An 11,109-nucleotide genomic window follows, 5' to 3' on the forward strand; every position below is an offset into this window, starting at 1 on the left:
TACGCAATAAATGTATAACAAAACAGTAAAGGGTGAAGTCTCTCTCTCTCTCTCTCTCTCTCTCTCTCTCCCTCTCTCTGTGTGTGTGTGTGTGCTGACGGACAGTCCCTCCCTCACACCTCACGCCCACTGGACAGTAAGAGCGCGGTCGGGAAACGGAAGGAATCGCAGTAGCAGGAAACTCGGTGGCACTTTCGGCGCTGCTGCTCTGCATGACCACAGGGTGACGGTCGCCTCTTCAGGAATACACACACACACACACACACACACACCACCACCACCAGGAAATCATAGTTCAAAGTGACCGCCCGGGCACGCCTTCACCTCCACTGTTGTGTAAGTTATCTTTACAATTGTTTTTATTTAGCGATATTTACCTAGGAAACCTGCTTATTTTCCCTTGAGAAATAGCTTTGTTCGTTTATCGGGGGCTGAATGTGCGACACGAGCAGCGCGTTTAATGCGCGCCGCCGGAATCCGGAGTAACCCAACACGATCCACTTTCAGATTATTACACCTCATACCCCGCCTAGGAAACTTGTCTAGAAAGATATTTATAAACACTTAAAAATTGTCAGTTCATAAATATTCTTAGGACGACATAATTATTATTATTATTATTATTATTATTATTATTATTATTATGTTTTTCATTCTCCATGGCGGATAAATACCATTCATTTCCAATAATCGCATGCCATCTGTGACATTTGAAAAGATTTTTTATCTAAGATTTATATTCATATAAACGTATATTTTATTATATAAAATGACAGCACAGCAATATCTATCAGTCTGATTTAGAATAATTCATTTTCCCCCCTCGTTTAGAGCTGAAACAATTCTACAAGTTATGATGCAAATTTTCCAGTGTATAGCTTTGAACCTTGCTTGTAGTTGGTGCACTATAGTAATCTCATTAAAAAATATTTACCTTTTCTCGTTGTCTATGTGTGTGGTAGAGGAGAAAGCAAGGGAGAGAGAAGGATGAGGGATATAGAGTCAACAATCTGAATAAACAGTGGCCACAGCTGTCCATGAGCTGATAACGCACACATGCAGAGAGGGGCGAGAGAGAGAGAGAGAGAGATGTTGCTGACAAAGATAACAGAGAGAAGCTCACATGCAGTTTTTAAACACTGACACAAGCAATTTTAATGTTCAGAATTCCAGGCTGAGGAGACGAGGGGTGATGGATTGCCCTTCAGATCTTTTCCAGCAGCAGCCATCCCAGGTGTGCCACTTTGATCTGTACCACAGTCCACCAGAGTCCACCTCTACTGGCCCCATCATTTCTCCTCTTTTGCACCCCAACAGTGCCTCCCAGAGGTGGGGCGGATATAGGCAGGGACAGTGCTTATTCTCTGAACTGCCATCACAGGAGGAGGAACAGGAGGTGGAAGCGGACAGGTTTGGAAGAAAATCAGCTACAGGAGGAACCCCGATTCCGCAGTACCGACTTGGCGATAGGAGAAGAAGTTCTGGTGACTGGAGTCAGGACCTTCTGAGAGTGAAGCAACTTAGAGTGGACAGTACTGTAAAAAGAGAAGGAGAGACGGAAAGAGATGGGCATAGGGGTAGGAGGAGTGTAGCTCAACTGGTAAGTGCAGAGAAGAGCGCCGAGGAAAGAGGGCGGAGGAAGGAGAGCAGGGAGGGGAGACAGCGGCAACGGCGTGAGCTGAAACTCCAGTTAGAGGAAACCAGAGGGAAGCTTCTAGAGCTTCAGCGCAAAGTGTGGCAAGTATATGGAGAGCATCATGTTGAAGAAGAGAAAGGAGGAGAAGGAGATGATGGAGTGATGGACGAGACAGCCGAGATGTTCTCTGAAGGAGAAGCAGATGATCATCTCGGCAGTGGGCTGTATCCTCCTAATGAAAAAAAGCATGAAAGTACAGGGAATGAGAATTCTGAGGTGTTTCCTGAAACCCCTGTGGATCTGGATCTTGACATGGAACTTGATGGAGGTGGAGTGTGGCTAGGCTGCAGTCTGGTGCAAGGGGAGTGGGAGAATGTAGGTGGCAGCGAGAAATTTGCTCAGGCTCTAAAGCAGGAGCTGTCCAGCGCAGTAGCTCGAGTAATTGACAGGGTTCTCCATCTCTATGCTGAAACTAACCAAACACCGCCATCCACTACAGTGCTATCCCAGGAGATTGCCACTAGTAGGGCAATAGACCCAAACCCAGACAAAAAGCAAAGGCCTGGGGTGGCTGCCAATATGACAGAACAAGCTGAAGCACTGCCACTGGTTGCAAAGAGACCTCAAGAGAAAAGACACCCCCTAATTCAAGGTAGACAAAAGAACCTCCTGATGCCTCAGGCTAATGCCAGCTTACCCCTTTTACCCCAGCCTCATCTTTCTGCCCTCTTACCACCAAGGAGCAAAGACTCCTTCTTGCCATCCTGCCCTCCAAATCCTCCTCCGCTGCCCCTGCCTCTTCTCCACTACACCATGCAGCACCTCTTTACTCGTTCTCTTTCTAGTATGCCGCTCCACAAAGACGGCCTCTCCAATGAACCCTTCATGGACTTTCGCTCACACAACCCCTCATTCCCTCCCCTGCCTCTGCTTGGCCAGTTAAACCCACCTCTTTCTGATAGAGGGAGAGATGAGGGGATGAGAGTAGGAATTGATGGAGGAGATTCAGCTCTCTATCTTGGCCCTGGGGCAATATCCTTTTTTTATCAGAGGATATAATAAAGTGAAAGACCATGTTTGTAATTTGGAAATGGGAGCAAATTTCCATATTAGATTGTGTTTTGTTTGTATATATATAAAAAATTAAGGTTAAAAAAATAAATAATAAATAATAATGAACAAAAGTTTTGAAATTCTGTGTCAAAATTTATGTTTGCCTATAATTAGTATAATATAATGGATGATATACTGCTTTTATTAATAAAGCATTTTTGTACACAAATAATAGTGTTTAGTAGAAAAAGAAAGAAAGAAAATTCTACATTTTCATGATTGCTTTTCATGCTTTTCAAATGAAATTGCTCACCATTAGGCCAGTGAAATATCAATATTCTTTCCTAAAAAAAATCTATGTCCTATTTTCTACTTATCTTGTGCCATTGTGTGATTTTTTCTTTGTATGTGTCGCACATTTCCTTAACTCTCTGAACTCTCAGGAGGGTCTCTCACCATGCCATCTGAAGAAAGCCAAGCTAATGTTCTTCTACACACGCTACCCCAGCTCCAACACACTCAAGACGTACTTCCCTGATGTCAAGGTGCTCAGTCATCATCATGGGAAAAAGATTCTGCAATAATTCTGATGCGAAACATGAGGACAATGTTAATAATTTCTAACCATTAATATATTTGTAAGACTCCTGATGATGTGCAGAAAATGAAATTTGAATATTTCACTGAAAAAAGGGCCTTTCCAGAACTAAACATAATGTGATTAACAGTTTTATATATTAGTACATCATCCCCAGTGTATCAGTGTGTTTGTACTTTATGGAAATCTATGTTTATGTGGTGCTTCAGAACATTTTTTTAACGTTGGCTTTTTGTCATTCTCCTCCATAGTTTAACCGCTGCGTCACCTCTCAGCTCATTAAGTGGTTTAGTAACTTCCGGGAGTTCTTCTACATTCAGATGGAGCGCTTTGCGCGTCAGGCAGCTCGTGAGGGTCCTGTCACAGCCAGAGAGAGGGGACTGCGTCTGAGCCGAAACTCTGAGCTCTTTCGCATTCTGAACATGCACTACAACAAGAGCAATGACTACCAGGTCAGAGTGTGTTTGAGTGTGTGAGATTTCTCTGCATTTATGTGAATGTAATCAAGCGTGTGTGTATTCATGTCCTATTATTTTTCCAGGTCCCGGACAGGTTTGTGGAGGTGTCTGAAGTGGCACTACGGGAGTTCTTCACCGCTATCCAGAGTGGACGCGATGCTGACCCCTGCTGGAAAAAGTCCATCTACAAAATCATCTGCAAACTCGACAGCCCTGTGCCTGACAGCTTCCGCTTGCCAGGCTGCCCCATGGATTCACACCGAATGGTCTAAAGATGTTCATGAGCATTCTCTCTCTCTCTCTTTCTCTCTCTCTCTCTCTCTCTCTCTCTCTCTCTCTCTCTCTCTCTCTATATATATATATATCCTACACACACACACACACACACACATCCTATTTTAAGGATTAATGTGGATGAATACACAAACACATTGACCAAATGGATTGGAGTGCGCATAAACATAGTTCAGTTCAGATTATCTGACAAAAGCATATGTACATTCAAACACATTACATGCCAAAAGTTTGAAAGCAAACCTTTCCAGAATTAATCATGATTCCACCCCCCACCCTGCAAAAAAAATTTCCGAGCATAATGTGTTTTTAAGGCAAAAAAATATATTCAGTAATGCAGTAAAGCATTTTCCATTTAAAATGGAGTTTTACTGCAATCATATATATGTGAGCTCACATTCAGATGCTCCTGAAAATCTGATTTCAGGTATGTTAAATTAGGACTAAATAGTTCAATTAGTGAGTGTTAAAATTCAAAGGCCATGAATACCAGGCTTTTTAAATATAGCATGTTAAAACATGAGCTCATCAATGCAAAGACAATGTGTCATTATACATGTTGTGCTGTGCTTGCTTCCGCACTTTTGGCCTGTAGTGTATACATATACCTGCTGAAATATCACATATACCATTTGTATAAACTGAAAGTGAATTCATGGTGATTTTTTTGCCTTCCGGATTTAAGAGACAGAAATACATATGGCACAAATGGTGAAGTCGGTGGCCTTTTCGAATGTATAAACTCTAAACAGGTCATTGACAGGCATTTTGGAATTTTGGCTATACTGTTCCAGAGTTATAAGCATTATTTGAAGATATTTAAAAGGCTTTTTCTATTTAACATGCTAAAACCTTATTTACATGTATTTATCAAGAAAACGACAAGAAAACAACCGTGGCCCTTGGTGTGGTTCAGTGTAATTTTATATTCAATTTGCTTATTTGTCATAATGTTTGAAATGATGTGGCTATTTCATAAGACATTGAGTGTACAAAAGTGAATTTTGATGTGATAGTACTACTTGTAATTAAACGTGAAACTTCAAGCACTTATACTAGCAACATTTTATTCCATGCATGTAAAACTACACAAATGCCATTGTCTACTTGACACTTACACATGCAAAATTTTTATTATTTCCTGTGCCAGGATCAGCAAAAATATGCATGTGTAGAGAAAGAGGAAGGGGGTAGGGTCCACACATACTGCCTGAACAGACTAACGTTTGCCACTGTGCTCTATTACCTTATACTTGAAATAAGTGTACTACATATGGTTAACTTATTTAAGTAACTGCTCCAACAGCCTATGAGATTATTATGTAATTAGATTTTTGTTATTATTCTAGTGATAGTAAAATGTTAAAATGTGTCTATCACCTACTAGATCCATATAAAGTGAATAACTAGCTACAAAGTGAGTGTATAAGCACAAAAAGTTTCACTAGAACAGTAGAGCAATTAAATCTTATGGAACAGCTGTGGTAAAGCAGCAAGGATGATAATTAAGTGAATGGTAAATGCACCACCTTATGCTGATGTATGGCAAACTCTTTACAGTTCAAAATAACTACAAGAAGCGAACAGCATATTACACAATATTTCATACACACTTTATTTAAATTAGGGCCCAGGTTTCAATCCTGAGCTTGGGTGAAATTCTGTGCATGTTCTTCTTGTGTTTGTAAGATTTTCCTCCAGGTTCTCCTTTCACCTTTTCCCAAAGACATGCCCCTAGGGGGTGAATGAGTTTGGGAATGTGCATGTGTTGATGCTTTCCATGGCCTGGGGTCGCAGGGTGTATCCCGTCCACATGATTCCAGGGATAGGCTCTAGATCCACTGTTACCCTGATAATGCAGTCACAATGAGTGAGTGATGCGTGCCAGTTTGCATTATTCACTATAGAGGGCTTAGTGGTAGGCATATTTGCCTCACACCTCTGGGTATGTACAAAAGACTTGTAGACTTGATTAGAGTTTGTGTGTTTTCCCTGTGCTCTAGGGATTTAATCCAGGTATTTCGGTTTTCTCACCTGTCCAAAGACATGCATTGTAGGCTGATTGGCATCTCTAAAGTGTCTGTAGTGTGCAATAGGTTGGCACCCTGATCAGAGTGGCCCCTGCCTCATACCCCAAGTCCCCTGCTATAGAAAATGAATGGATGGAAAAGTGACAGGTTATGCCAAGACAATAGAACAGACATTCTGGTGTGAAATGTATGATTTGAATTGGATTCATCTGGTTTAAAGGATTCTCATGTACTGCATAAAAAGACAGTAATGGTGGATAATATCTTTCTTTTCACCTGCATACTGGTGACGTGTAGGAGAAGATCATTGGGGGAAAAATGTTATAAATGGGATTGACACTGGGAAATCGTACACAGAATAGACACCGTAAAATGGTTGTCTTTAAGATTATTCCCTAGGAAAATATCCTTTTCAAATCCAGAGTTTTAGCCTATATATGGAACATTGGAGCGTAAGTGTAATCGCCTGATGAGGAGCGCGAGACAAGACGCGATGTAGAAACAACTCCATCCTGTCATTCTGCTGCCAGCTCAGGCACACACACACACACTAAAGGCCAACTTTATTTCATTATAGCCGCATTTAGCCCTGATTTAGTGTTTGAGATTAATTAGTCATATTAATAAATTAATATAATAATGTGTAAGCTGGAGGTCATTGGTCAGAAAAAGGCACTGGGCAGTGTTGGTGTTAAAATAATATATAGACGAGATCTAATCTGAAAAAATCTATTTTCCCCCCTTCTTGGTCTTGTCCTGCAGTGTGCAGGCATGTGTGCGTGCGTGCGTGCATGTTGCGGTGTGGGTGTTGTGTAGCGCGCGCGATTCCTGTACTCGTGACTCGTGATGGCGCTGCCGCGGCTGCTGCTGTTGCTGCTGGAGCTCGCGCTTAACGCCTGTTGCTTCATCTGTGGAATTATCACCGCCGCTTCCGTCACTCTCACCCAGGTAAAAACAAAAAGCACTTTTATGTTAAAATAGTTAGATTTATGAGTGTATGTTGCATGTGAATTGCACGGCTTTGTTACTTCAGTGCGCAACTTGCGTGAGTCAGTGTGAAGCAAAATCCAAGTTAGCAACAAACCTTTTCTGATTAAAAAAATGACACAATGTAGTCAAATCTTCTCTTACACATAGCCGATTTTGTCCTGCAACAGCATAGTGTTAGTTAAGCTATAGTTTGATTCTTAAAGAAACTTTCCCCCACTTTTTATACTTCACTATATACAGAATACTTCCTTGCGTTTCCATTGCGTTTTCTTTGCAGATGCGCGTGAACAATATTTTGTTGGTTGGCATAACAAAAAGGACGTGTTAAAAACATTTTTCGCAAACAAGAACACACTCATGGAAGTGAGAGTTAAACGTTCACGGTGTGTCATATGACTAGTGAAAGGAGTTCAGGCATGTTGGGTATTTTTAAGTTTCCGTAAGAGGATTAAGCAGTAACACAAAAAAGCCATGCGAAAATGGCGGGGAGATTACACCATTTTCTTTGGAAGTGCACAAAACTCGCAAATCATGTGAACATTATGTTGTAAATAAGGAAGCAGATAAAAGTAGACAGCGCGACCCTTTTCGTCTCTTCCGCCTCTGCCTGTTGGTCACGTGACCAAACTGTCGCTTTGTATCTGAATCACTGACGTCGGAGGAGTGAAGAGAAGTGTTTGAGATTTCGCTTTCACACTGTTAACACAGGAAAGTCCCATACATACACCGACCAGGCATAACATTTTGATCACCTGCCTAATATTGTGACCCTGTCGCCGGTTCACCACTGTTCCTTCCTTGGACCACTTTTGATAGATACTGACCACTGCAGACCGGGAACACCCCACAAGAGCTGCAGTTTTGGAGATGCTCTGATCCAGTCGTCTAGCCATCACAATTTGGTCCTTGTCAAACTCGCTCAAGTCCTTACACTTGCCCATTTTTCCTGCTTCTAACACATCAAATTTGAGGACAAAATGTTCACTTGCTGCCTAATATATCCCACCCACTAACAGGTGCCATGATGAGGAGATCATCAGTGTTATTCACTTCACCTCTCACTGCTCATAATGTTATGCCTGATCGGTGTATCGGACCATGGATTCATGTAACAGTCTCACCTGAAAGCATACCTAGAAACTTATTATTATTTTGTCACTTTTCAATAAAATGCAAGAACTATAATCCTCATATGATTTTTTATATTATTTACTACAAATCATTGTTAATTTGACTCATACTCACTTTCATGTTCACACACAGGGGGATTTTTCAGGGAAGTGTTTGCTGTATGGGTCTGTGCGCTTAAACAACTCAGAAATCGACGTGAGCTGGTCCAGCGCTCCTTCTCTCTGTTACTTTGTGTCAGGCATCTCTGTGTGTGTGGCTGTCTTCTGCTTCTCCACCACCCTCTACTGGGTGTACTCGTTCTGTGTGGATGGAGAGGTCAAAAGGTGAGAGAATTATTTGTTGCCTGTTAATAATAAGCCTGATTATATAAAATATGCAGAATATTAGCACTGCCACACATAGACATGAAATCTATAGGGTAATGCATGCAAAGATTTTAGCAGTGTACTGTAGGATTGCTTGTCATTTCTCACATGTGCATGTCCTGCCGCTTTAAGAGAGAGAATATGGATGACTTTCTCACTGCTTGTAAGTGGAGTCTTCCTCTTCTTCCTCCTGGTGACGGGATGCATCCTGAAAGTGGGCCGAGACAAATTTTGCGAATCCGTGATCAAAACGGTGCCCAATATATCCAGGTGAGAATAATACTTCACAATTATATAAAGAAAGCCTAGAAGTGGTGATGAAAGTGCTGGGTCTGAACAGAAACAAGTGGCTCTTGGTTAGTGTAATAGCTGTGTGTTTTTCAGGTGTGATGGAGCACAGAGCCAGAAATGGAAAAGCCCTTTGATTGGGTCTAGTTTCTACACCAAACTACTTAATGCTGAGGTATGTTGCCACATCTTTTCTGCTTTAATCATCTGAATATTTGACTGCATTGCCATTTCCCACAGTGGTGATGTCCTTCTTAGGTGAATACCAAATTTATTCACACTGCATTAAAATAATTTGGTCATTTCATGTATCTTGCATTTGGATTGTATCCTGATGTAGGTTTTTATCTTACATGTGTTTTGGACCACTTCCCAAAGTGGTTTGATTGGATTTAAATCTATAGCAAATGTGTTTGCCCTCTATTTCAGCCTGTAGTTAATAAAAATTCTATTAAGCCTTACTACCTTTCACTCTTTTTTAAGAATTAAGGTATGCTCAGTGTGTATGGAATATAGTGATTATAAAAGGATGGAGAAATGAATATCAAGAACAAGAAGAGCATAAAAAAGAAAATAATAATAATAATAATAATAATAATAATAATAATAATAATAATAAAAAATGATGATGATACTACTACTACTACTAATAATAATAATTCATCAAGTTCAATTATTAATTTTACTTGACATTACTTTATGGGTCATAATTGCATTATATTGCATTATATATTGCAAAGACCATTCAGAATTGATGTTTAGTGTGGATAGTGTTGAGAACTATGCAGTTGCACACCTCAGGCAGGCCAAATCCTATTATCTAGTGTTATTTATCCCCATTAACTCATGAGTTTACACAGGTGTGGTGATGAGCCACCCACACATTCACACTCTTGTTAGACTCAGCAGTAATCAGAAAGTTTTTCACACAAGTGTGAGAAAATGTTGGCTGCTCATTTTGCTTAACCATTTTCCATTTTTCATTCATTTTGCACCATGTTTTTGTTCCTTGCCTGCTTTTCACTGCCTGTTCTCAGGTCTGCTTGGACTGCCTCATTTTAACGTAAATGTGTGAAAATTTCATTATGATTTTCTTTACTTAATTATTTTTGTATTCATTATCATCTGTCTCTCTTTCTCCCTTTCTCTCCCACTCGAATAGACGGCAGTATGGGTGAATTTCTTCATCTGGATAATAGTAGTTGTTCTGGTTGTGGTCCAGCGTAGAAGGGGCGCTGAGAACACTCGGCTAGAGGACCCCGGAGCCAGTCCTTCTGAAACAGAACCCTTCTTCAAACGGCCAGGACAGCCCAACTGAACACACACAAGATGGCACAGGCACTGTGGCATGTACACATTGAACACACAATGAGCCAATCACAGATTGAGATAAACACACACACACACACAGATGCAGGCACAGTACTGGTTTTGGCTACCTCGGTCAGTGGTCGTGGTTTGCTCCCTAGTGGTATCGAGGCCTTGTTGCCATGGCTACTGACCAGCAATTGGCAGCAGTAGCTGGCAGCTAAGAGAGTGAGGTTGCCAGATTGGCCTTACTGATTCATATTGATCTAAAGGCAAATTAAAATTCACAAATCCGACTAGATTAATGGGTACACTACCGTATTTAAATGGATAACTTTTATGCGACCTGCCGGCTTCAGTCTATGATAAAAGCTTTTAGGTGTTAAAATACCAGAAGCATTCTTGTGTGGTAGTATAATAGTATAAGTAAATGGAATACATAATGGAACAAATATGTGCTTTGATACTTCTGTTATATGCATTTTACCATGCTGAAACTTAAAAAGTTTATTGGTATAGGCTACTTTGTGCGTTTATACAACATTAGCTCCACCTGCTGTCAGTTTTTTTTTATCAGGTCTTGTAATTAAAGTCCAGATGTTCAGCACTTATAAGCCTTATTTATCTGCTATATATTTTCGCTGTGATATGATTTTATCTATATGCTGAAAGAGTCTTCCTTGGTTTCAGATTAAAAGAATTCTGTCAATGTTCTTGTGAAAATGTCATTTTTATTATATATTCCCACTGTATATACCTTGGAAGCGTGTAAGCATATTTGGGGAAAAGCAGTGTACTTGCATGTTGGTTGCCAAAACCATGTCACTGCCCACAGCACTTAATTAATCACAGACAATTGCTTTCCTGCATCCCCAACACATAAAGATATGATGTTTTATTGGTTTATTAACTTATAATTAAAATAGTTGTCCATGTGCTCATTGTTTTATATGCCCAG

General features: G+C 40.5%; 2 protein-coding genes across 2 annotated transcripts; both read left to right on the forward strand.

Annotated features, from left to right (window-relative positions):
* The first annotated feature begins 118 nt into the window (after positions 1–118).
* On the forward strand, positions 119–5,092 carry prox3 (prospero homeobox 3). The gene is made up of 5 exons (XM_058395531.1): positions 119–336; positions 1,166–2,668; positions 3,127–3,234; positions 3,539–3,739; positions 3,829–5,092. The coding sequence occupies exons 2-5, from the start codon at positions 1,193–1,195 to the stop codon at positions 4,015–4,017; spliced, it is 1,974 nt and encodes a 657-aa protein (XP_058251514.1). The 5' UTR covers positions 119–336; positions 1,166–1,192; the 3' UTR covers positions 4,018–5,092.
* Positions 5,093–6,860: 1,768 nt separating this feature from the next.
* tmem179ba (transmembrane protein 179Ba) lies at positions 6,861–10,864 on the forward strand. Its single transcript, XM_058393815.1, has 5 exons — positions 6,861–7,017; positions 8,323–8,513; positions 8,688–8,825; positions 8,940–9,018; positions 10,006–10,864. Exons 1-5 carry the CDS (start codon positions 6,916–6,918, stop codon positions 10,159–10,161), a joined length of 666 nt encoding a protein of 221 aa, XP_058249798.1. The 5' UTR covers positions 6,861–6,915; the 3' UTR covers positions 10,162–10,864.
* The last annotated feature ends 245 nt before the right edge of the window (positions 10,865–11,109 follow it).

This window comes from Hemibagrus wyckioides, linkage group LG07, assembly GCF_019097595.1.
Source record: "Hemibagrus wyckioides isolate EC202008001 linkage group LG07, SWU_Hwy_1.0, whole genome shotgun sequence".
Lineage (NCBI taxonomy): Eukaryota > Metazoa > Chordata > Actinopteri > Siluriformes > Bagridae > Hemibagrus > Hemibagrus wyckioides.